The sequence below is a fragment of the Geotrypetes seraphini genome, chromosome 5 (genome assembly GCF_902459505.1).
Source record: "Geotrypetes seraphini chromosome 5, aGeoSer1.1, whole genome shotgun sequence".
NCBI lineage: Eukaryota > Metazoa > Chordata > Amphibia > Gymnophiona > Dermophiidae > Geotrypetes > Geotrypetes seraphini.
This window is the reverse complement of record NC_047088.1, coordinates 211,242,682-211,269,718: the sequence shown is the minus strand read 5'-3', so window position 1 is coordinate 211,269,718 and position 27,037 is coordinate 211,242,682. Positions and strand designations below refer to the sequence as shown.

General features: G+C 41.6%; 1 protein-coding gene across 1 annotated transcript in view; it reads right to left on the bottom strand.

Annotated features, from left to right (window-relative positions):
* Positions 1-27,037, bottom strand: part of FAP (fibroblast activation protein alpha) — a 201,779-nt gene that overhangs the window by 91,762 nt on the left and 82,980 nt on the right. The window contains exons 12-14 of the mRNA XM_033944547.1: positions 6,419-6,463; positions 4,884-4,988; positions 4,728-4,798 (exon numbers count right to left, since the gene is read on the bottom strand). Coding sequence (XP_033800438.1) covers positions 4,728-4,798; positions 4,884-4,988; positions 6,419-6,463 — 221 coding nt within the window. The remainder of the gene's footprint in view (positions 1-4,727; positions 4,799-4,883; positions 4,989-6,418; positions 6,464-27,037) is intronic.

Sequence of the window (27,037 nt, the reverse complement as noted above, 5' to 3'; positions counted from 1 at the left end):
TGCTTTTTGGAGTTTTCTTTCAATTTCATTACAGCAAATGGTTCCTATGGTACAACATTGTGTCAATTTTAAACATCAGTTCAAGGATTTTAAACGTATGGTTATCAAATAGTTTATATTGGGTAAGAGAGGGGGATGTCAAAAATAAACTAAGACAAAGAGAACAATACTGGATTTTTCATCTGCAATCAACTGAACTCATTTGATTAAATAATTCAATCAAATCGCAGGCTTTCTTTTAAATAAGTTTGCAGTGATACTATGTAATCCTGCTGGGAGCACTGGATACATCATCCCTATATGATATCTAAGATTGGTGGTTCTGAGAGTGGGGACTTTAAATTCTGATGCCATCTTTGAGTTATTTGCCATAGTGAAATTGAAGGAAATTCTTTTGAGTTATGTGCTGCAGAGTTGCCTCATGATGTTTGTAAACCCTTATCTCCTTAAGCAGCATACTTATTGCAAAACAAGGCTCTTGTTGAAAGAAGGTAGACTGCGGTCACTCTTCTGAGTGTGCTTGTTTTGGACGTTGACCTATGAGCCAGTGGAGCCCTTATTGCATGTGGAGTCGACCAAGACATAAGCCAGCCTTTTGAGCTATGTACAAAGAAGAGTTGACTGTAATATTTTCATTCACTATGTCCATTTTTTTGCTGTGTTGGACTAGAAGTTTTTTGGACATTTATGCTCTGCAATTTTGTTTGTTAGCACAGGTTTTTCCCATTTGGTATGTGCCATTGAGGTTTTTTTTAATGTGCTTTCCCAGATTGCAAGAGGAGCCTGTGATTAGAGATTCAAATAGCTGTTGAAATACAGTGAGGACTGATAGTCCTTTTTAGCTGTCTGAGGCTCATTTATTTAATGGTATGCAATGTTTATAGTCTAACACAATATAACAAAATTTAGCATTGCCAGTATCGAATGTGTACTTTGCAGAGATTATACATCTGACACCCTGTATGTGAAGTTCACAGCAGTATCCTCTAAGGCAGTGATTCCCAACCCTGTCCTGGAGGAACACCAGGCCAATCGGGTTTTCAGGCTAGCCCTAATGAATATGCATGAGAGAGATTTGCATATGATGGAAGTGATAGGCATGCAAATTTGCTTCATGCATATTCATTAGGGCTAGCCTGAAAACCCAATTGGCCTGGTGTTCCTCCAGGACAGGGTTGGGAACCACTGCTCTAAGGTGCCCCACTGCTCTGTTGGGATGTCTTTGTGGCCAATCCATTACTATGCTGGCCCCTCCCATGTCTAAATGGTCTGGATTAGGACATTTTGAACATGGACACTTTTGTATTCAAAAATGGGCAAAAAATGTGGCTGTCTTATAGGCCAATATGTCCAAATAGGTTAGTTTCAAAAAACAAACTTGGACGTCTAGTGGTTTTAAAAATGGATGTTTCCCTGCCCTGATATTTGGATGTCTTGTGGGATACATCCAAAGTTGGACTTAGACATACTATCAAAAATATCCCTCTATGTTGGTAATTGCCCACCTCCAAATACTCTTGCACTGACATGTGCCTGGTAATACTGCAAGGTTACCACCAGAGGTTGTAGTATTTTGAAACCCCACCCCATTTTGAAACCCCATCCCAAATGGGTAGTAGCAAATGGGGATATCTCCTGCCCTGAAGACCTCATTGGACCACCAGAGAAGGTTAAGGGAAGCCCCAGAAGGCCTAGAGGGGTAGGGATTCAGGGCCTTTAGGAGGGGATCAATTGCTTTTTGAGAGGGAGCAGTTTGACGAGCCTATTGCTTTTTGGGGAGGGAGGGGGAATTTGGAGGGTAGGAAAGTGGAGATGCTCTTACGCTGAATATTGGCTGGGAGCTGCATAAGTCCCAGTGGCTAGGAGCAGTACACTCAGACCTAGGCATTCAATGCTAGTACCCAGACATGGACCAGCATTGAATATCGGGGTCTAATTTAGCGGGCAATGGGCAGCACTGACTGAATATTGACCAGAGTGCTTTTTTCTGGCATAGCAATGTAAATATGTTTATATGTGTCATGTTATTGAGCTTTTCAGTTTACAGATGCTATGATGGTAGCTTATTTTATTTAGTTAATTTACAATCCTATTGCAGAGCTTGGTTCTAAACATAGACCTTTGTGAAGTATATGGTTAATTGTTTGAAGAGCAATGCTGCAGCTGGAATCGCACTCTGAAAAGCTAAGTTTATCAAAGGAATTTTTTGAATGCATTAATATTTACCCAAAAAATGTTATTTTCAGCAAATGTGTTTATTGTAGACCTATAATTATACCAACAGTAACTACTGCTCTATTGCACATGGTTAAGCAGGCCTTAATGACTCATATGCTAATGAAGGAACATAAGATGCTAATTACGCTTTAGCAGGCATGCAAAAATAGTATTTTATTTGCCTACTTATTTAAATATTTATTTGTTTTTGGAAAATTTCTGTCTTGTCTGTAAATGCTTGCTAAGGCCTGCAATATAACACCTGCCACAAACCAGGTGTTCACTCTTTAACTCACATGCTATTTGACATTCTCAGCTAACAGTTCGGATCACAGTTCAATTTTATTTAACATACCACAAATAAAAATAATTATCTAAGTGGTTTACTAAAAAAAAAAATATATATATATATATATATATATATATATATATATATAGGAGTTGAAATTAAGGAGTTGGAATCGAAAGGGTAAGTAAATATCAATCTAACAAGAAACTGTAATTAAAATTGATCAAGAAGAGGATCCAACATACGTGAAAAGGATTGACAAGACAATGAAAAGGGAACTCTTGCTGTGTGGTGCATAATGGGATATAGATAGAAGAAATAGGGCTAATGCAGAAGCAGAGGTTAGAAAAGTAGAATTGAAGACAGAAAGGAAAGAAAAAAAAATAGAAAAAGATATTACCCTTACACATAAAAAGATATTACCCTTAAAGATAATGCTCATTTCAAGTAAACTAAACATAAAATTTTGAACCATTTGAAGGTGTCAAATCCCACCCTCTCCTGAATTCTATAAATGGCACTATAAATTGCATGTGTAAATTTGGGCGCAATGAATAATAAGCCAATTAGCGCCAATAACTGGGTTCTAACAATCAATTGTCAGTGCTAATTGGAATCAATTAAAAGTTACAAATGCATATTTATGTGCCCAGATCCATATGTAACTTTTATGCACGGCCCCCAAAAGAGGTCACAGGTGGGACATGGGAAGATTGGGGATGTTTCTGTAATTTATGCGTGCTGTTTTAGAATACAGGAGATCTGCCTGATTTAGGCGCAGGGATTTACGCCATGGTTTAGTTGGCATAAATGGTCACATCTAAAGTTAGGAATGGTTCTAAGTGCCAATTTCTATTCCATAGATGACACCTAACTTTTGGTTTTCTTCTGAAGCAGCGGGAAGCTGCAAAAAAAGGGGGCCCTTGTCGTGAACTGGTTTTCCTCTCTAGCTGGATGTATGGACTGCTGAAAATAAGCTACTTTGGATCGGATGTGAAATGTCATCAACTCGACTGAAAATCTTGACTTTAAGATAAGTGCTTATTTTGCCCGAGAGGGAATAGGGGACTTGTATACCGCCTTTTTGTCGCTTTGGCGTTTCAAAGCTGTCAGGTTTATGTTGACATTTTCTTGAACTGCAGATGATTTGCATAAGGGATTCTGATTTGGAATGATAGAGCCTGAGATTTGTAGAACAGTCATTTTCTCCTATCCTTTTATAGGAGTTCTTTTACTGTCCTGTTTTTCCTGACTGTGAAGAGTAAGCCAGTGATATGAGCTGGGCCTCTGATCCCAATAGTGGTCTATTTTGAAGCCTGTTTTCTGGTTTTGAAGCTTGCCATTTGTTAATAATTACTTTCCCAGTTTATCCCTTATTGCAACTCATTATTAGCAAACTTATTATTATCTAATGCAACATTATTGGAAACATTAACCCCCCTTGTTACAAAATGTAATATGGTTTTTAGCACCGGCCGTGTGGTAACAGCTCTGATGCTCATAGGTATTCTATGAGCATCGGAGCTGTTACCACTGCAGCTGATGCTAAAAACCGTGCTATGGTTTTGTAAAAAAAAAAAAAAAAAAAAGGGGGGGTGTTCCCTTATATATTATTACTTAATTTTGAGTGTCATTTGTAGAATAGCATTTGGCACATTTTTTAGTCAGTGCCAATTTGTTGGGCACCATTTACAGAATTTAGTCCTAAATGCAATCAGAACTGGTTTGACTAAGGGCTCCTTTTACGAAGGTGTGCTAGTGTTTTTAGCGCACGCACCAGATTAGCACACACTGGATTAGCGCGCGCTAGCTGAAAATCTACCGCCTGCTCAAAAGGAGGCGGTAGCAGCTAGCGTGCGTGGCAATTTAGTGTGCGCCATTCTGCACCTTCGTAAAAGGAGCCCTAAATTATATTTGCATTAAAAATGATCATTTGGTGTTAGACGACCGACATAATTCAGGATAAAAACAATGCTGTATTATATGTAATTCATATTTTGATGACACGTATTGTTTTTCTAGACAACACAAAATATTCTTATATTCTTGTATTCTTATATACCACCAGACCATAAATGGTTCTAGGCGATTCACAACAGCGAATTCAGCGAATATGTACAAGTCATAGAGAATACATTAGTTTTTTACAAGTCATCAGAGATACATAGTTATAATTAAAAAAACAATAAAAAGCTTAAATTATGAATTTGTCAATACTTACATTGTGTCATCTGTAACTGTTAAAATATATGTAGCTTCCCATTTTCCACTGGTAATTGGTACAGCATTAGCCTTAAAAAAGAAATTTGTATATATTTGCATTTAGGAAGCTTAAAGAACTGAATTTTAGTGCTGTAGATCAAGCCTTTGTACTTACTATCGAGTCATTAATGTAATGAATATGTTTATAGCCCTCCTTATCGCTTAGTATTTTGTAGTATGATCTGCTGTCTGAAGTGAAAACTGGCAGTGAAATGTAGAACTGAAATACAAACAGAAACAGTCCGAATGATCTTCACAATATGGCACTGGTGAAAATATTTCCTTAAATTGTGTTAACAAAGGCACATGTGATCCTTCTCCACCTGTCCTGAACTTCCACTGCAACAAAGCAAACTTGAGATGATTGGATGGATCATGCCACCAAGTTGGTTACTGATCCCTGGCAACACACATAGTGCGGAATCCACACTGTGATGTTTCATGGCAGAGTACAGGATTGGTTTGCCATTGCTTTCTTATGCGCAGTGTGTGGCTCCACTATGTTGCTGCTGCTCGATATGGGGTCCTTTCAGCCTATGGCACCTGGTATTCCCAGGTGGTCTCCCATCTAGATACTAGCCAGGCCTGATGCTGCTTAGCTTCCAATAGTAAGAGCAGACCTACCCAGGGCAGCCCGGCAGTAAGTTATAATATACTAATTATTATGCACCAAATCAAGCACTTATCTTGAATTCCACTGCCTTCTATAGGGGGGAATTCAGTAAAGGTCGACCAGAGTTAGGCGCTGGGATGGTGGAAAAGCGGGTCTTTAGGAATGATACAAATTTGTAGAGACAGAACTTAGAAGGCCAAGATACAAGACCTGAAATGAAACACATGAAAGGTGCATTATCATGAACAGAAATAGATTTATTAAAACAGAAAAGAAATGGAGAGCACGCTTCAAACCATATATCCACAAAAAAATCTCATCTAATAAGAAGAGATGCTGAGGGATAAAATGGGTCACAAAAGTAGGGATGGACCACGGGTACCAACGAAAATGAGGCATTAGAGGTAAAACCAAAAAGCATCTGAACTTTGGTCTCCTCTAGATCTGTCTCAAGGGAAATAAAATATTAATTCCCCAAATAAAATATCTAATTGGCTGCCGATCTTCTTTCTCTACTCAATCAGTAAATCACAGAGAGTAAATCCCACCACTGCTCCTTTTGATCTTAGATAAGTCACTAAACACTCTACTGCCTCAGATATAAAATTAGATCATAAGCCCTCATGGAACAGTGAAATACCTTGTGCACCTTAATGGAACTCGTCTTGAGCTACTAGCCCCAGGTACGTAAGATAAATTGTGAGCCCACCGGGACAGAGAGGGAAAATGCTTGAGTACTTGATTGTAAAACCGCTTAGATAACCTTGATAGGCGGTATATAAAATTCTAATAAAACTTGAAACTTAAACAAACAGAGTCATCATATTAAAATCCTCTTGGTTTGAAAACCTGGACTGCTCTGCTCCTTACTATATTGCCATTAAAGGTTAAACCTATTGTATAGAATCAGAATTGCAAGCCAGAAACTGGAAACCTGCTTGATGCTACAACATACCACCAGGAGTGTTGAGATTGGAAAGGTAAAACAGACTTTTATTAACTTATCAATTTTGCCATAAACCTGAACCAATACATACCACACCAACCCAACCCGTTTTGCTTTCTTCTATATGTTGTTGATTCTGAAAATAAAAGCAACATAACATAATTTGAATTCATGCTCGATTTTTCCCTTTAACTCCAAATCTTTCATTAAATTGACCATTACAAGACAAGTGATGCAAACCAACCTAGAAAGCACCCTCTAAATAAGAGAAGCCATTGCATACGCAATAAGGGATATATTGATTTATCTGCATGCTGATTGCTTGGTCTAGCCAGTGGTGTAGTAAGGGGAGCTCCTGCCTGGACACTGTCTTGGTGGGGGCATGCCCCACTCCTTCCCGACACCCCTCCCCACCATGCACATGCACCCCTTCCCTTGTAACTCTTTAATTTTCCCAATACAACAAACGATTGGGAAAATCAATTCAAATCAGCTTCTTTATATATTACTATATATTTTACTCAAAAGAGCTATATAAAAAATATTTTCATTTATTTAACAAATCTTTATTGTTATAGACAGAACAATGAACAAAAGGAATAGTGTGACAAAGTATGGTGATTTGTATCCTGTCCTTGGCATCTGTTCATTTTCAGTATGATATATTAAGTGCTTGAGAACATTGAGGGCCAAATTCTATAAACAGCATTCCAAATGTAGGTGGCCAACCTGGAGCCTAGGGAGATGTGTAAGCATGCTTAAGCTTGCTTAAGGCTAGGCGTGGACATGCCTTGGCCCAGAAGTAGCCTTAGGTGGACCTAGGTGGCTGTACGTGCCTCCCTAGGCCTGCGGTAGATGTGTACAATGTAGGCCAGCGAAATGCCGTGATAAGTTTAGTGGCCGCTTGTCCCAACCATACATCGCCGGCAGGAGGGATGCCTAGTCTCTTCTGAAGGAACCCCCAACCTCCCCCACATACATCGCCAGCAGGAGGGAAGCCCGTGATGTTTGGCGGGTGGGAGGAATGCGGCAGGAGGGACTGGGCATCCCTCCTGCCCTCAATGTACAGGGGGTGGGGGGGGGGTTCGGGCAGAAAAGACTGGGTATCCTTCCTGCCGGCGATGTATGGGGAGTTAGGGGGTTCCGGCAGGAGGGACTGAGCATCCCTCATATCGGCAATGTATGGGGGGAGGGGGTTCTGGCAGGAAGGAATGAGCATCCTTCCTGCCGGTGATGTATGGTTGGGGGGGGACCGGTAGGAGGGACAAGGCATCCCTGCTGCCGGTAGTCTTTGGGGGGGTGGATTGCTGCTAAACTTATTGTGGCAGGGAGATCCCTTGCCACAAAAAGCTCAGCAGCAACCCAATTTTCTAACCAGCACCTGTGACATGGACGCCGGTTAGAGAATTGGGTTATTAGGTGTGCTTAGGCATCTATCCGTGATGACAGACGCAATTCTCTATAGGACACCCATGTGTGATTCTCAAAAGCCGCTTAGGTGGCTTCTGAATCTGGCCCTTTGAGTCCTTTGGTCTCAGCTCCTGATGACTCCTAGATGGTGAAACACAGTCTTGTGTTGAGCTGGACAGTTACAAGTTAATTTAAACATTTGCTTTGACACCTGTGGACTTTGGAAACAAGATCCAATTACAGCATTTTACAGCGAGCAAGATATTTGAACTAAGGGAGATACAAGGAAGAAGACTGTGGTTTGAAATACTGTGAGAACTGAGCATTTCACAGGACATTTATTTTAGTCACTATATTTAGGAAGGGAACTCTATTTCTATGTATAATTATTTGTAAACAATGTTAAGTGGGTATTTGAATTATTTATAGAGTATGGTGCAATGATTATGTATAAAGATTTGTTAAATTAATGGAAATATTTTCTATACAGCTTCTTTAATTTTCCCGGCGCGAGCAGTATCACAAACTTGCTGCCCGCGTCGGTGTCGGCTCTCTCTGACGTCACTTCTGGGTCCCATGTCTAGGAAGTGGCATCAGTGGGAGAGCCAACACGATGCAGGCAGAAAGTTTGTGATGCTGTTCGCACTGGGAAAAGTAAAGAGGTACGGGGAAGCGGGCACACGCCCGGGATCAGGAAGGAGCGAGGGGCGGAGAAGAGGGCGGGGGATGGGCACTACTGCTCCACATGCCTCTCATCCTCTCTATGCCACTGGGTCTGGCACAGTGGTTCACAAACTGATGGGTCAATGCAGAAAGCTGCACTGCAGAACCATGTGAGTGCATGTTTCTAAAATGAACAAAAATCTGATTATCCAGTAGTGATGCTGTAAACCAGGGATCTCAAAGTCCCTCCTTGAGGGCCGCAATCCAGCCGGGTTTTCAGGATTTCCCCAATGAATATGCATTGAAAGCAGTGCACGCACATAGATCTCATGCATATTCATTGGGGAGATCCTGAAAACCCGACTGGATTGCGGCCCTCAAGGAGGGACTTTGAGATCCCTGCTGTAAACTAATGATATGCAAATCTGAAGTGTGCATGACTTATGGCAATTGACAAGGCTGCTGCCCCTCCCCCATGACCAGTTTTGTTAGTCAGCATGGGGCTTGCAAGTCAGTGAAAGTTCACGGGCACTGGGCCCTCTTTCTGTGTGAAGAGAGGGTGATAATGCATTTCAGAAAATTGGTACCACGTAAAAAAATGGCACTGTAGCACATGGAGCGCAACCTGACATGATACGGAGGGTATGGAAAGCTAGAACTAAAGAGTTGGAGTTTAGGGTGTAAGCACGGTAGACAAATACAACTAAGTGGCAGTTTATAGAGCCTTATGGCCAAGTATCAGAATCTTAAATTGGATTCTTAAGTAAGTACCGTATTTTCACGCATATAACGCGCGCGTTATACGCGTTTTTACCTACCGCGCATACCCCTCGCGCGTTATACGCGTGAGCACGGTATACAAAATTTTTTTTACATAGTTCCTACCCCGCCTGACGCCCGATTCACCCCCCCCAGCAGGACCGCTCGCACCCCCACCCCGAACGACCGCTCACACGCGCTCCCACCCGCACCCGCATCCACGATCGGAGCAAGAGGGAGCCCAAGCCCTCTTGCCTGGCCCACTCCCCAACTCCCCGACAATATCGGGCCAGGAGGGAGCCCAAACCCTCCTGGCCACGGCGACCCCCTACTCCCACCCCGCACTACATTACGGGCAGGAGGGATCCCAGGCCCTCCTGCCCTCGACGCAAACCCCCCTCCCTCCAACGACCGCCCCCCCCAAGAACCTCCGACCGCCCCCCCAGCCGACCCGCGACCCCCCTGGCCGACCCCCACGACACCCCCCCCCCCCTTCCCCGTACCTTTGGTAGTTGGCCGGACAGACGGGAGCCAAACCCGCCTGTCCGGCAGGCAGCCAACGACGGAATGAGGCCGGATTGGCCCATCCGTCCCAAAGCTCCGCCTACTGGTGGGGCCTAAGGCGCATGGGCCAATCAGAATAGGCCCTGGAGCCTTAGGTCCCACCTGGGGGCGCGGCCTGAGGCACATGGGCCCAACCCGACCATTACAAATTACAAGGCCAGATAGAGGGGGGCCACAGCCACGTGGTGAAAAGCACACCACCAGAAAAACAGCCTTGGTGAAAACTAAGCGGCAAGCATGCTCAGACCATTGCGCATGCTTACAGAGCTAGGAGCAGGGCAGGGTGGGCGAAAGGAGAGTCGGGACAGCGCACGGAGAGGCGGGGCAGTGCACGGAAAGTCAGGGCGGGTGAACGGAGAGTCGGGACAGCGCACGGAGAGTCGGGGCAGTGCACGGAAAGTCAGGGCGGGTGAACGGAGAGTCAGGACAGCGCACGGAGAGGCGGGGCAGTGCACAGAAAGTCAGGGAGGGTGAACGGAGAGTCGGGACAGCGCACGGAGAGGCGGGGCAGTGCACGGAAAGTCAGGGAGGGTGAACGGATAGTCGGGACAGCGCACGGAGAGTCAGGGAGGGCGAAAGGAGAGTCGGGGCGGGCGAAAGGACAGTCGGTATACCCGTGAGCGCGGTATACAAAAGTTTTTGTACATAAAATCGTGGTTTCTGCGCGCTATACCCGTGTGCGCGTTTTACACGGGTGCGCGTTATCTGCGTGAAAATATGGTAAAAGCTAATGGGTAGAACAGTGGGGAGACATGATTGAATTTTGGTAACAGGGTAACATTAGTGCCCTTCACCGTTAGTATTGATTGACTATTATTTGACTGATACCAGCAATACTATGTAAGAAAGTTTTTCATACTATGAGGATGAGAAAACGTATCAGTGTCCAATAGTTTCCTCATCAAACTTTTTTTTTAGAGAGTATACGATCTGCTGTTTATCCAGAATGCATCTATAAAAATCATCACAAATTCAAAAAAATTCGACTACGTAATGCCTCTTCTAGGAAATGCCCACTGGCTGCCAATTCAACATCGCATAACATATAAAATTATACTCCTTTGTTTCAAAATTCGACAGACAAACCTTTCCTGCTTTTCTTGACAAATTATTAATTCCATATATTCCCTTTAGAACACTGTGGTCTGTGGATCAAAATTTACTTACAATACCCTCCCTAAAAATTATTAATACAAGAAGAAACGATATATTCTCGGAATATGCACCATAGTTATGGAATACTATGCCTTGATTATTGTAACTCATTATTAATAAATATTACACAAAAGGAAAAGAAACGATTACAAATCATCCAGAACACCGCCGTTAAATTTATTCATAATGGTAAAAAATATGATCACGTTACTCCTTTTCTGATCAAATCTCACTGGCTTCCCATTAATCACCGCATCACTTTTAAAATTTTATTATTAGTATTCAAAACCCTTGATACTAACGAACCCCAATTTATCAATAAAGCACTTATTCCTTATAGAACATCGCGTTCCCTTCGGTCTACTAACCAAAAACTCTTAATGGCTCCCTCCCTGAAAATTATTGGAACTTGACGACAAGATATGTTCTCGGTGATGGCTCCACAACTTTGGAACACTTTACCTCAGCAATTGAGAGAGGAAACTAATTTGAGTCATTTTAAAAGTAATTTAAAAAGCTTTCTTTTTAAAGACGCCTTTAATCTATAAATTATGTTCAAAAATTTTTACATTACCTTCCCCTCCTAATGTTTTTTTTCCATTTATGGTTCTCTCCTGTACCCTAAAAATATTGAATTGTAGTTCTGCCTTTTTTTTTACCTAATGTCTCAGTTGGTCTGTATGTCTGTTGGTCTTAACTATTGTTTTAAAAATTTTTAAGCATTATGTTAAAATAAATGTTATTTTTTTTTTATGTTGTAATTCACTTAGTAAAAATTAAATTAAGTGACTCATCAAATTAAAATAAAACTTAAAACTTCTTTCCTTAGAGGAGAGCCGACTTGATAGATTCAAGAGCTTCCTGAAGTCTTTCTTGTATAAAGACGCCTTTGAAGTTTAAATCTAAGCTTCATGATCCTCTTTTTGTAAAGACAAGAATCTGCCTTTGAAGTCATAGGAGGCTACAGACATTTCCTGTGTTAATCCAATTGTATTTCCCATATTTGTTTCTTTCCTATATTTATTGTAGTTTTACCCCTGTCCCTTTTGAATCAGGTTAGTCCTTGTCTGATTCTGTCCATATTTTTAACCTGTAATATTATTATGACCTTGTTTTTATCATGTATATTGCTTAGAAGTCTTATAAGTGCCTGTCTCTCGCCTCTTCAATCCTTTCAAAATGCTGCTGCGCGACTCATATTCCTTGAGAGCTGCTATTCTCAAGTTACCCCTCTCCTCAAGTCACTTCATTGGCTCCCTGTCCATTTCCAAATACAGTTTAAACTGGTCTTGCTAACCTACAAGTGCATGCACCCTGAAGCCCCCGATATCTCTCCTCACTCATCTCCCCCTATGCTCCCCTCTGTGATCTCCGCTCATCAGGCAAACCCCTCTTACTTGTACCCTTCTCTTCCACTGCCAACTCCAGACTCCGTCGCTTCTTTCTTGCGGCGCCGTATGCCTGGAACAGGTTCCTTGAATCAATACGTTATGCTCCGTCTCTGGCAGTGTTCAAAGCCAAGATAAAGGCCCACTTTTTTGAAACTGCTTTCAACTCTTAACTCCCCCTCACTGCTGTCAGTTACCTATACCCACTATAACCTCCCCAACCCTGAAATGTTCTGTCTAAATTAGATTGTAAGCTCTTCTGAGTAGGGACTGTCTATTGTATGTTAAAATTTACAGTGCTGCGACACCTTTCAGCGTTATAGAAATAATAAATAGTAGTAAACAGTAAATAAACCTGAAACCTGAGACCCTGAAGAAGTTCCTAGATTCTATGTTAACTTATTTTACACTAGCCAATCACATCTTATCAGCAAAGCTGTCAGAAACCACTTGATAGAAAACTGATTGCAACAAAGGCCATTAGAAAAATAAAATGGCCGGCATATCATTGTATATTACCAGCAAAACTTAACAATCACCACGAGAACCAGGAAGTCAGTCGAAGGTACACAAATGTGTACAAAAGGTTGCGTAATCATAGAGAAACAAATTTAGGAGTGTGCTGAGACTTTTTGGGCCTGATTCTATAAATGGTGCCTACATCTGTAGGTGCCTACGGAAATGGTGCCTACCGCATGGCAATCAAATTTAGGCGCCATTGTAGAATCGCGTCTACCAGCACCTAAATTGAGTTAGGCACCGGTAGGCATCTACAACTTAGGGGCCAGTATATTAAGCTAGGGTTTTCCTGGCCAATAATACCAGCACTAACACTTTCCACGCCCAAACTCCGCCCCTAATCACTCCTCCTTTTCATGTAGGCACCAGTAGGCCCCTTGGTGTAGGCACCTCATTGATTTCTGAGTGGAACTTATATTAATTGGGTTGTTTTAAAAAAAAAAAAAAAAAAATTGGCTTTTAATGGTATTTTCAATTATCACACCAATTAAACATTGAAGTTCCAAGCGGAAATCATCTAGGCACTGCCAATCTATGTACCACTTACAGAATCAGGCCCTTTGTGCATAGAACTATCTGGAAAACAAAATAGTGTGAGACAAACAAGCGTGGGTTTTAACATAGAATAGACATTAGTACAGACCTACTCTAGCATGCGGTATGGAAGAGCAACCACACTAGCTGCTTGAACAAGGCATGTCAAATTTATAGCCAGCAGTGATAGATAGCATGTGTATTGGTACCAAGCACTAGCTGTCATGACTGATGATAGCACGGGTGAATCCTTCGCCACTTCTTGCTCACTCCCCACCCTCCCAAAAAAAAATCTGGTCTCCCTAACCCTCTGCTCTCATCTCCTCCAAGCACCCCTGCCAAATCACTCCCAAAAGCTAAAGCTCCTCCCAATTGTTGCCAACTTGACTTCCCACTACCTACCCTTCTGGATCCCCCCTCCTAAACCTCGGATTTACCTAAAGGTTATCCCTGATGATAAAGTGGCTCTGGGTTCTAAATGATGTTACTGACCCCCAGCAGTAGTGTAGGAATGGAGCAACGGGGAAGGGAGGGTTGGAGGAGGAGAGGGATCGGAACAAGGGGAATTGAAATGGGGGTGGAGAATGAGTAGCACTGCTGAGTGTACCTATCCTGTTGATAGTTAGTGCCCATACCACATAACATATCTGGGTCAGTAGCATGACATACCCATGCTATTTGCCCACACATGAAATATGGTTCCTGTTTGGTAATTACAAGGCAGATGCAGGGTGTGCCACCTTCATTTACTGCATAGGTTTTCTACTAGCTTTGCATAAAATTTTGCCATTAATGCACCATAAGAGTGTAATTCTGAAAAAGTCACCAAAATTTAGGAACTAGGATACTGTGTGCTAAACACAAATTCTGAATTGGCAATTGTGTGTGTAATTGCCATTGTAGAAAACTAGGGGTAAGTCATCCTTTAGACATAGCCACTTACTCTATGTCAATGGCTTGGTGTAAATAACTGTGACTAAGGGCTCCTTTTATCAAGGTGCGATAGGCGGTTAACGCGTGGAATACCACGTGTTCAACCGCCTGCCGCGCTAGTCGCCAACACCTCCATTGATGAGGCGTTAGGTTTTTGGCTTGCCGCGGGGGTTAGCGCGTGATGAAATGTCCGACACGCTAACCCCCGTAGCGCACCTTGATAAAATAAATAAAATAAATGTTACAGATGTGCACATAATTGACAGCATTCTAGAATCCTGTTTATGCCCCTCCAATATAAGTTGTGTGCTACAGGTTTTGTGTCCTAAGTTTCTAGATCAGCGACTAAGTGCAGCTAAATGCATATTTGGAAATGTGCCAATTAATACCAATTAAGTCCAGGTATCACTGATAGGTTATTAGCACAAATTAGCTCCTAATTTACCAATTAACTTACGCATGTAACTGCAGAATTCTATAATCTAAGCCTGAAGGCATTCTGTACTCTAAGCATTAAAATGTGCCATAAGATTCCAGAATAAGGGGGTAATAAAAAAATCCATGGAATGCCATTTTCGATACAACGACTAAGTCGGACTTTGGATGTTTCCCGCAAGATGTCCAAATATCGGGTGGAAGAAATGGCCATTTTTGTATCTGCAAGCCGTCTAACCTTTTTTATGAAAATGGCCCAGCTAGACGTCTAATTTTATTTCTTACCATTATTAAAAAAAAAAGTCCAAATTAAAAATGTCCAAAACAAACCATTTGCATGTAGGAGGGGGGTCAGCATTTTTAAAGACATGCCAGCAGAGTGGTGAGACACCCTAGGGGGATCTGTTGTGAACTTCAAATTAAGGGTGCCAGGCCTCTCACTATAACCCCTGTATATTATATGTTGAGCCCCCTAAAACTCCACCAAAACCTACTGTATCCACCTGTCTACCATCCCAATAGGGTACACTGACAATCCCGTGCTAACATATGCGCGCCAGACCAATGCATGCTGCTGGTTCTGCCGCTTTCATGCCTTACCGTTAACGTTCTGAGAGAGTGGGGGGAACCTCCCAGTACACTTAGAACTGGTTGTGCTCCTGTTGGGGGGGGGGTTGGAAGTGAGAAACCCCCAGTACACTGAAAACTTCCGTTCTCTCACTGTTTGGGAGTTTTAAGTGTAGTGGGGGGTTCCCTCCACACCTCCCCTCAGAATGATAATGGTAAGGCATGAAAGAGGCAGAACCGGCGGTGCACATTGGTCCTGTGTGCAGATATCGGCGCAGGATTGTCAGCACGCCAATGTCCGACGTGCTTTTAATGTGCCGCCCCCCCCCCCCCCCAACTAGCTCTTGTGCTTGCAGGTGTCACCTATATGGCAGTACAGTTGGATTTTGGTGGGCTCACACTTTCCACCAGAAGTGTACTAGTTAAAGTGGAATATGGGCTCGGGTCCCCTTCTCTGCAGTCCACTGCACTGCCCACCAGGCCACTCCAGAGACCTGCATGCAAGTCTACTACGTCTGGCCATAGTATCTGCAACTGTCAGAGAGAGAGAGAGATATACTGTTTCATGCAGATATTTGGGGGGTGGGAGGGAGTCAGTGATCACTGGGAGAGTGTGTGTGTGTGTGTGGGGGGGGGGGAACCATACTTTCATCCCTCCAATAATCATCTATCGTTTTGGGTACTTTTTTGGCCCTTATACGTTTTAAAAGCAGGTCTAGCCTATAACGTTCAAATTGTGCCCTGGATGTTTTATAAAATGCTTGATTATTGCTGTAAAACATCCAAGTGCTAAACCCACTCTAATCCTGCCCATAACACCCCCCCCCCCCTTAATATTTAGATGCACTGGAGACAAAACAACCAGAAAAATGTCTGGAAGGTCAGTTTCAAAAATGCCCACTTGGACATTTTCACTAATAAGATGTTCAATTGCCGGTTTATGCCATCTTTTGGATGTCTATCTTTTTTGAAAATGAGCTCCATGGTGTTCAATTAAGAGGAACCATAGTTCCTGAGAACTAGAAATGTGTGAGTGACTGGAAATCAAACTGAAGGCAAATGGATTTTATATTGGTTTGAGTCTAAATGAAATTTGAATCACACTTGTAACTGATTATGATATTCATCTAATTCTCCTGATAGACCCAGGTTAACTTCAAAATGAAAATTGAAAAATCTGAATTAGATCCCCCCCAATAAAAAAAATATACATATGCAACTTTTCAAATTTACTCCCCCTTTTATAAAGCCATAGCGTGGTTTTTAGCGCCAGCTGCGGCAATAACAGCTCCAACACTCATAGAATTCCTATGAGCGTCGGAACTGTTATTGCTGCAGCCAGGGGAGGGGGGGGTTAGTGCAGATTTTTTTTTTTTTTTTTTTTTAAGGGTCTAACAAACAATTTTTGGGAACTTCTAAAGTTTTTGAGGTCTGTGGAACTGTTTAATAAATGTGTTTTGAAGAATTTTTCACACCTCTACAGAGAAACAGCAGGATTTGGCACATATATGGAAGTCAGATGGTAATTTTGAATACGAGCAGCTTTGGGATCAAAGGCAAATGGAGAAGACGCAGGGAAAAGCAGTCTATGCTAACAAATGAGCTCAGAATTCCTAATTTCCTCTATCGCCTTTCTACCCATTTAACAGTTTCGCTTTATATCAGCACTCCTTTGTGAGAAGTTCAAAAATGTCCCAGACAAAATATAAACTATTTATAGAAATTCTTTAGGACCATCATCGATTTATTTTCCCTTTAGTTGTACGGGGAAGACAAGGGAATGTAAAATAACCAGTCAAATGTGAAAGTGTCCAAAAGTACCTTAAAGTGTTTCAACGCTACTATGAGCCTTTTGGGGTCTTCATTGTCTTAAGGTTGTTGCAATGAGATTCTGCTGATGCTCTACTTAAGCAAGTTATTGGTTTTGATTTTCAAATCACGACACTTTGAAACACTTTAGGGTGATATTGGATGGTTTCACATTGAACCTAAAACATTTCTATAAATGAACCTAAAACATTTCTATAAATAGTTCATATTTTATCCGGGGTATTTTTTTTTATTATCATTCCTATTGTAGTTTTGATACCCAGAGTGTGGGGACCTAACAAAAGAATGCTGAATGCAGAGTAGAGTCTAAGCTTGCCCTAGAAAGTGACAGTATAATGAGCAAAAATTCAGTGTTACCATCAATCTGGGTCAGCAGAAACAGGACAAGCTATCCTGCTTTACTACTTGCATGATCCTATGAAATACAGGCCTGAATGTCTCCCTCCCTCTATTGCTTTGTACCCATTGATCTCTGTAGCTCTTTCCCTTTTCAGTCATGAATCTTGAAAAAAACTGCAATTTATATTGTAAAAAAAAGAGGTTTTGAAGCAAAAATAGCTCTAGTGTGAGAACGTCTGTGAAAGCAATGGGGTGCCTGAGCTTAACAATCTGTCTGCTATAATTCTGAACCAAATATCATAAGGCTTCTGGGCTGCTGATACTACATTAAAAATCTTCCTTTCTATGTTTTTCAGCAACTACCATCCCTATCACCTGGCAGAATAGATAAGAGATGATACAACCACTTTCAAAATTAAAATAAAATGATTCACATTAAATCAGAAGTCAGTTCGTGTAAAGATTATGGGGCTCATAATCGAAACAAAAAAAGTTTAAAAACCGGCCTAAATCGGCCTAAATGGACGATCTAAAAGACAAGTCGTCCAAGTGCCAATAATCAAACCGGGTTTTAGACATATTTAAAAACGACCTAGGCCTTCACAGTGCTGCTGAATGACCAGAACTAAAAGGGGTGTGTCAGGAGGAGTATCGAGGGTGAGATTTGGGTGGGACGTGGGCCATCCTAGACTTAGTCGTATTGCATGTATAACCGAAAGTTTTACAACACTGCCTAGACGGAATGTGGACGTTGTGACTCATGCCATCTAAAACCAAGTCTAAGTCACAAGAAAGTATCCAAAGTGACCAGATAAGCACTACAGACACAAAATACAGACCCCACACACTGCCCCAGTGATCACTGCCCCCCCCCCACCCCCTTAAAAATTGTAATAACAACTTTACATATTTGCCTCCAGAACATCAGCACCTGACAGTCTGGCATAGGAAAGCCTAGTAGAGCTGCCTTGTTGTCTTGGGGGTGGGTTAGTGAACCATGGGAGGACCCAGGCCCATAAGCCATTCTAATCACTGCATTCATGGTGAAAAATGTGCACTCCCAAAAACCCCCAAACCCTTTTGTACTGCCATATAAGTGGCTCCTGCAGCCATAAGGGCTATTGGGGTGGTAGATAGGTGAGTCTTGTAGATTCGGGGGGGGGGGGGGGGGTTACCATGACCTATAAGGGACTTGTAGTGAGATGTTTATGTGGGACCTATTTTGTGAAGTTTGCAGCAGTGCCCTGTAAGGTACCCCATTTCTTTGATGAATTTATGGACGAAAATGGGGTATAAAGATGGATGACTTAGCGGTCTGGACAATAAGTTGGCTGGACGTACAATTAAGATTATTTTCGAAAAAAAAAAAAAAAGAAAAGTTGGGACGTATTTTTCGAAAATAGAACTTTTCCTATGTCCGACTTTTGTCAAACTTTGAGTGACTTGCGAATTAGGTCCAAAACGGACTTAGACGTTTCTTTTGATCATGCCCCTTCACGTACTGTAGACAATGAGGGCCTGATTCTATAAATGGTGCCTGACTTGTAGGTGCTGGTTGGCATGTTTGTCAATCAACCGCTAGGGGAAAATTATAGAAGAGATAATTTTGAAACAGAGGAATTTGTTGAGAGAGAAAAAAATTACTTGATTGTCATCAATTTGGCTTTTATGTGGGGCATGGTGTTGAATCATTGTTGGTAATCACAGTGAATGAGTTAAGGAAAGGTATGGAAAAAATAAAACATTTTGTATGGTTTCTTTAGATGTTTCATCAGCGTTTACTACAGTGGATACTGACATTCTGTTACGTAAATTGATGGAGATGGGAATTCACTTATATACCGCAGTAACTTCTCAGTTCAACACGGTTAACAACAATCAAGAGATCGTACAAGCACAATGTATTATAATTACATTCAGAAGAATTTTAAAATAAATAGGTCTTTAGCATTTTTCTAAAGGAAAGATAGGAGTTAGAGTTTGTTATCAGGACAGAAAAGGGTTTATCCCATGATCCAACTTGAAAAGATAAAATTCCATGTAAAAATCTTTTGTAAATGAAAACTTTTACAGTAGGAAATGTAAGTAATCTAAAATGCTGAGAGAAACGTTTTCTGTCAGCAAATATAAAATGTGATCAATAATATAATCAGGTATGATTGGTTTGTTTCATGTTTTCAGAATCAATCAATTTGAGTGATGAATAACAGACATGTATCTGGTACAGTGTCCATACGGAAGGGTGTTCCACAAGGATCTAAGCTTTAGGCATTACTCTTCAATATTTACATAGCTGTTTTGGGAATTGTATTTAAGCAATTGAATGTAAGCTATTGCTTTTATGTCGATGATGTTCAACTTTTTTTTCCAGTGATTGATTAGAAAAATGAAATGATAGAGAAACTACCGATGTGTTTACAAGCTGCTCCTTGTGACCCTGGGCAAGTCACTCAGTCCTCCATAGTCCCAGGTACGTTAGATAGATTGTGAGCCCACAGGGACAGATAGGGAAAAATGCTTGAGTACCTGATTGTAAAAACCGCTTAGATAATCTTGATAGATGGTATATAAAATCCTAATAAACTTGATAAACTTGAGGTCTGACAATAAATTAGTATTGAATTTACTAAAGCAGATGTGATGATGGTTGGTAGAACTGAAGATCCATTATGGCCTAAAATTATTGAGATTAACAATATGAGATTTAAATGACAACAGAAATTAAAGATTTTAGGAGTCTGGTTAGATTCAACCTTAAGCATGAAAGATCAAGTTCTGGGAGTGATCAAGTCTGCTTTCGTCCACCTGCGACTGTTGAGTAGATTAAAACTTGTGTTGTCTTTTTATGATTTTCATTTGGTGATGCAAACCATAGTAATTCAAAGATTGGACTATTGCAATGCTCTTTATCTAGGAATAGCTTCCATACGGCGGAGAGCACTCCAGGTGGTTCAAAATGTGACAGCATGTTTGATATGTTGTGGAAGCAGGAACGCATACCATTATTGAAATGGCTTCATTGGCTACCTGTCAAATTTTGTATTATCTTTAAAATTCTACGAGTAGTAGTGGCATACCAAGGGGGGGAGTCTGCCCCAGGTGCACACTTGAAGGGGGTGCACAGCCGGCAGGGTCCGGAAGCTCCCACGCTGCTGAAAATGGCACCTCAGAATGGCTGCCAACTCTGCTCTGAAATATGTACGGCAGCCGCGCTGAAGTGTAGCAAGGTCCCGCAATGACTACTTCTGCTGCCTCTGCTCCAGAAGAGGTAAGTGATGTCAGGGTGGGGGGGGGGAACGGCAGCTGCAGTCATTGCGGGACCTTGCCGCAAATCCCTGCGTCTGCCGGCCCAGCCCCCCTCCAACGCCACTTACCTCTTCCGGAGCAGAGGCAGCAGAAGTAGTCATCACGGGACCTTGCTGATTTGGATTGAAATGAGCATAGCAGGGTGATGGAAGGAGAAAAAGGGGGTCAGGGTGGTATGGAAGGGTGTGGAGGGTGAGAAAGGGGGTCAGGGTGGTATGGAAGCGTGGTGAAGGGTGAGAAATGGGATCAGGGTGGTATGGAAGCATGGTGAAGGATGAGAAGGGGGTCAGGGTGGTAAGAAAGCATGGTGGAGGGAGAGAAAGGGGCAGAGGCTGATGAAATTGCAGGGAAAGGGGAAAGAGACATAAGGGGAAGGATACTGGATGGAATTGGGTTGGAGGGAAAGAAAGGGGGCTGATGCTGATGGAATTAGTATGCAGGGAAAGGGGGAAACATAAGGGGGAAGGATACTGGATGGAATTGGGTTGGATGGAAAGAAAGGGGGCTGATGCTGATGGAAGTGGGGGGAAGGGAGAGGAGAGAGTGAAATGCCAGACCATGGGGGTGTGGGAGAGGGAAGGAGAGGAAAGAGATGCCAGACCATTGGAGGAGGGAAGGGAAGAAGATGGATGATAGACTAATGGGGAGAGATGGAAGGGGGAGGCATAAAGTCTCTGGAAAGGGAATAGAAGGAGAGAAGATGCCATATAGAAGGGGCAGAGAGAGGGTAGAGAAAGGAAGAGAGTTCATGAAAGGAAGAGAGTGACAAGAAGATGAGGAAAGCAGAAACCAGAGAAGACAAGGTAGAAAAAAATTCTATTTATTTATTTTTTTTTTTGCTTTAGGGGAGATGCATCGCTGTTTCTGTGGTGTTGCATTGTATGCAGAGTCCAGCTTCTTGGTGCTTCAGTTTAACCTTTGTCTACCTATTTTTATTCTTTCTCCCCATTTACAAAACTGTAGAGTGTTTTTTAGCGTTGGCATCTGAGCTGTTACTACCATGGCTAAAAAACACACTACAGTTTTGTAAAAGGGGGAGGGGTTAGTTTGTGATTATATACTAGGTGAAGGTGTTTTTCTGTGTTCTGTGTGTTCGAAAAGACATGGTTTTCCATTAGGATTGACTGTGTAGGATTGATCTGTACTAGTCTGGCTTGTTTAGTTTTACAATGGGTGTATTGATGTTGTACTGCTCACTGCAGTATGTAAGATGCTGCCTTTTCCTAGGTACACTCTTGTGTGACGTATGGATTGTTACTAAAAATCATGTTGTTCATACAGATGGGGGGGTGTCAAAAAATGATGGGCCCCGGGTGTCACATATGCTAGGTACACTACTGACGAGTAGTATTGATCTTTAAAGTCATTCATTATAAGATCCCTTGGTATTTGACAGAAGTGACAAGCTTATATCAGCCAACCAGATCTTTAAGATCAGAGGGAACATTGCGATTGTCAACAGATGAGCAGTCACATGTACATTATGCAAATACAATTTTGGTGGCAGGTGTTTCATTATGGGATAATTTGACTGGACCATTACGGTTGCTCCCTGATATTCAGGTATTGAAAACAACTTTGTTTGTGGAGGCTTTTAGCTGATTGGATTATAGTACTGGTTGAGATGAATTTTAAATACGTTATGCTGTTTGTTTAAATTTTTGTATGTCAAATTATGATTATGTTTGTATTTTGTAAACCACTTAGGATTAAGCGGGCTAGAAATGTTTTTTAATAAATAAAATACTGCTTATAGAATCACACCTAGTGGCACCTAAGTGTGCTTAGGCATCTCTTGGCATCCTTGTGGTAGGTGCCAGTATATTAGGCTAGAATTTTCCTGGCGTTATTTACCGACACATAACACAGATACCTAGTGATGCCCAAGTCAACCACGCCTATTCTCTGCCCCTAAACTATGTCTACTTTTCAGGTAGGTGTCATTAAGCGCCAGTAGGCACCTCAACTTAGGCATCGCTAGGCACCACGTGGTATTCTGTGAGCAAAATCAATTAACTAATTTTAAAAAAAAAAATTTTATTGCTTTTCAATGGCGTGGTCAATTACCACACCAATTTGTGCATAAATTGTAGTTAGGCCTCGCAAGGCATCTGTGATAGGCACCTAGCAGCGCCTAACCTAGGTGCAATTTATAGAATCAGGGCCTGGATTGAGTGTCTTTCTCCTCTGCAATTTCAAGAATAAATGAATCATTTTTAAAAAAAATCCAGCTCACGTTTATATGTCTTTGATTGCCCTTTAAATTCGGAGAAGTGTCTGGTCTGCCTCACTTGCCACCTCTCCAGTTCTCTCCCCTCTTTTCAGTTCTGCCCATGCTCTGCCCGCAGTCTGCCCTGGCCCAGTCAGATAGTGCTAAGGTGGTCAGAGAAAATATGTCTGGTTAATACTGCTGAATATCCCTCTCACCAGCATATGCTAACCAAATAAGTGTGTTTGAATATCGGTCTCATCAGGAATAATCAAAAACTGAGTGATTTGCTATGCATAAAACATCCTGTATGGCTGGAATAATCTTTTCCTTCAGGGTGGATAAAGTCATCGACTATCAAAAGAAGATGACCTTCTCTCTACTATTTAGGGTTACCAGACTGCCGGACATGTCCTCTTTTCAGAGGACTGTCTGGATGGATTCTTGAAAAGCAGCAGCGTGTCCAGGTTTTCAAGTTCAGGACTACAACTAGAGGGCCTCTGAGCATGCACGGGTGTGATGCGAAGATGTGTGATGTCATTGCTAGGGTTATCAGACGTCCAGATTTCCCCAGATGGCTTTTCAAAACCCGGCCCTTTGTCCGGGTTTTGAAATGCTTCCCGTCAAAATTGTAGAACCAAGAGAAAAAAGGAGGTCCAACCTAGTCTGCAGTGAAAAAACCAACCAGGAACAAACAAACCAAAACTGCAGAATTGTACAACGATGTAGGCAAAATTTATTTGTGACAACCAAAATACATTAAAAACCTTTTTACCAAACAAGGGACCCAACACGGTCCGTGTTTCGGACAACCTTCATCAGGGGTCCATGGTAGAAAAGGGAAAAGAATGTGTCACAAAAAATGTTGAAAAATACAGTAAAAACAAACTTGAAAACCAGCACTCGCTTTCCTGCAGCTCAGTATAAAGGCCACTCGTCTTTTTTATAACACCTTTTTATTCTCCATGAAAGACAAAATTCCCTGCACGCCTCAGTTTCTGTACTGCTTTTGTGACACATGTTCTTTTCCCTTTTCTACCATGGACCCCTGATGAAGGTTGTCCGAAACACGGACCGTGTTGGGTCCCGTCAAAATTGTGTCAGGAAAGGGCATCCGCACATGCACGGACCCCTCTATCCCCTTCTATTCTGCTCCATTGCTAAAGGGAAGTAAAGGAGAAAACAAATGGACTTTTGCTGTGAACCTTAATAGGGCACTTGTGATCCGAGGAAATACAGAAAGATAACACCTTTATCACCCAAGCAAGAACTAATAGGATCTCTAATGAGATAACAACTCTCTGCAGAACCCCTGGTTCTATTTTACTACCTGCAAATCTTAAATGACACTGCTTATTAACAGTACTGATAATCTTATTATGAGAGAAAGTGAGAGAAGTATCTTTTAGAGCTGTATTGACCGCTGCCATCTTGACAGCAGCAACTAGGAGTAAAAGAGAGGAGTGAAGGAGAGGCTTTGCATATAGCTTTATCCCAGTTACAAGTCCTGTTTGCTACATGTTTATTTTGCTTACCATGGTTATTCCAGTTATTTTCAGTAAAGGTTCTGAATCAAATAAAATACACTGGAGTCTATTGAGTTATTTTGTAGAGAACTTTACAAAATCTGAACTCCTTATTCAGTCTCCCCTTAACCCCAAAAAATTTGATTGTGTGCCTATTCCCACTTGAAAACAAGAGAATTGACCCAATGATCTCCACAGACAAATCCAAGAAGAAACAAAAAACAATGTGGAGAAATGGTGTTCCTGAGATGGCAAACCACATAAAAACCTCTAGGACACAGTCCGATGAAAGCTTTGGACCCTGGACATATGAGAGACAGACAGAAATAAGAAAACTCCAATCATATACGGAGGGGTGCTGAAAAGTTCTCAGCCCAAATAACCAATTTCTTAAATTCTGAGCATTATTTTGCCACTGTAGCAGAAAAGAGTGTCATCTTATTTCGTTAAGTGGTAATTTGCAGAAATGAAATTCTATGTTTTGATATTGTTTCAGATCATTGATTGAACCATGTTCACACCATTCTCTTCTTGGTTGAGCTGAGAACATTTCAGCACCCCCTTGTACTAGACGTGATGCTAACCCGAGGCTGTTGGAAACTGTTGTACAGGAGTTAAAATATGGAACTCCCTTGTGGGCCAAATACGAAATTGTCGTGAAAGGAGTCTGTTTAGAAAATTGCTAAAGACACAATTATTTGTAGACGCCTTTTTCTAGTCAGTAATTTTTCTCTGGTTTAGTTGAAAATTTATTCATGATCTCTTTATTTAGGCTTTTGCTGCTATTTTGCAGATGTTTTTAGGACTGTTTTATTATGTTCTTTTATAATTTATGTATGTAATTCATGTAAACCGTTTAGTTTTAAACGGTATAGAAATTTTTAAAATAAATAAATTAATTAAGGTTATATTTGTTCTGATTAAAGGTTTAGCGAGAGAATGTCATCATGCAAAGGCTGCCAGGTCACTATAGAAACATAGAATATGACAGCAGAAAAGGGCCATCGGCCCAACAAGTCTGCCCACTTGAACAACCCTCCCCTCTAAGCACTTCCTCGAAGTGAACCCACTTAGTTATCCCATTTTTTCTTAAAATCGAGCACGTTGCTGCCTCAATTACCTGAAGTGGAAGATCATTCCAACGATCAACCACCCTTTCAGTGAAGAAATACTTCCTAATGTCTCCATGAAATCTCCCACCCTTGATTTTTAATGGATGACCTCTTGTTGCCATAGGTCCTGTAAGGAAAAAGATGTCTTCTTCCACCTCAATAAGGCCAGTAACATATTTGAATGTCTCTATCATGTCTTTCCTCTCTCTGCGTTCTTCAAGAGAGTATAGCTGCAACTTACCTAGACGTTCTTCATATGGGAGATCCTTGAGTCCTGAGACCATCCAGGTGGCCATTTGCTGAACCGACTCCATTCTCAGCACATCCTTTTGATAATGTGGTCTCCAAAATTGAACACAATATTCAAGATGAGGTCTCACCATGGACCTGTACAATGGCATTACAACTTCAGGCTTTCGGCTGATAAAACTTCTTCGGATGCAACCCAGCATTTGTCTAGCCTTGGATGAAGCTTTCTCCGCTTGATTGGCAGTCTTCATATATTCACTAATGATTACTTCTAGGTCCCGTTCTGCATAGTTCTTGTTAACGTCTCACCATTCAGGGTGTAAATTCTACATGGGTTTCTACAGCCAAGGTGCATAACCTTATTCAACCTCATTCATGGTGCATAACCTTATTCATGGTGCATAACCTTATTCATGGACTTTGTGCTGAATTTTAAAGTGAAAGGAAGTGTGTACTGTATGTTCAGTTTGAAAATTGCATAAGAAACAAGTAAGTACCTGCAGTCACCTGCACCTCATTTTTGTGCAGGGTTTTCTGTGTTTACTACTTTTCCTGAATAAAATAATGCACATAGTTTCCCTGTAAATTGCTCAGATGTGTTGCATTTATAGCAGTACAGTGGAACCTTGGTTTGCGAGCATAATTCGTTCCAGGAGCATGCTCGTAAACCAAAGTGCTTGTACAGTGGTGCCTCACACAACGAACTTAATTCGTTCCAGGAGCAAGTTTGTTATGCGAAAAGTTCGTTATGTGAAACGCGTTTTCCCATAACAATACATGTTAAAAAAATAATTCGTTCTGCAGCATAAAATATGCTAAGATGACATAAAAAAAGATAAATTTGTCAAAATGGTGAAAATGGTGGTCTTGCTGAGGCCAAACTCTTTGACGAGGTCACACTGTTTTACCCCACATTCACTCCTTCTAATTATTTCCCGTTTCATTTCAACAGAAATCACCTTCCTGCTTTTTTTAGAAGCCATGATATATAAAAAATATTGAGTTTATCTTAAAAGGACGACTGTATACAGTGAGAGAGGGCAGTTAAGCGCAGTGACTAACGACTGCCTGCAGTGCCTGCGCGGAAGGATGCAATACATCGGCAGCTCGGGCGACTTCGTTGTGTGAAACGAAGTTCGTTGTGTGAAACGAAGTTCGTTGTGTGAAATGAAGTTCGTTGTGTGAAGTTCGTTGTGTGAAACGAAGTTCGTT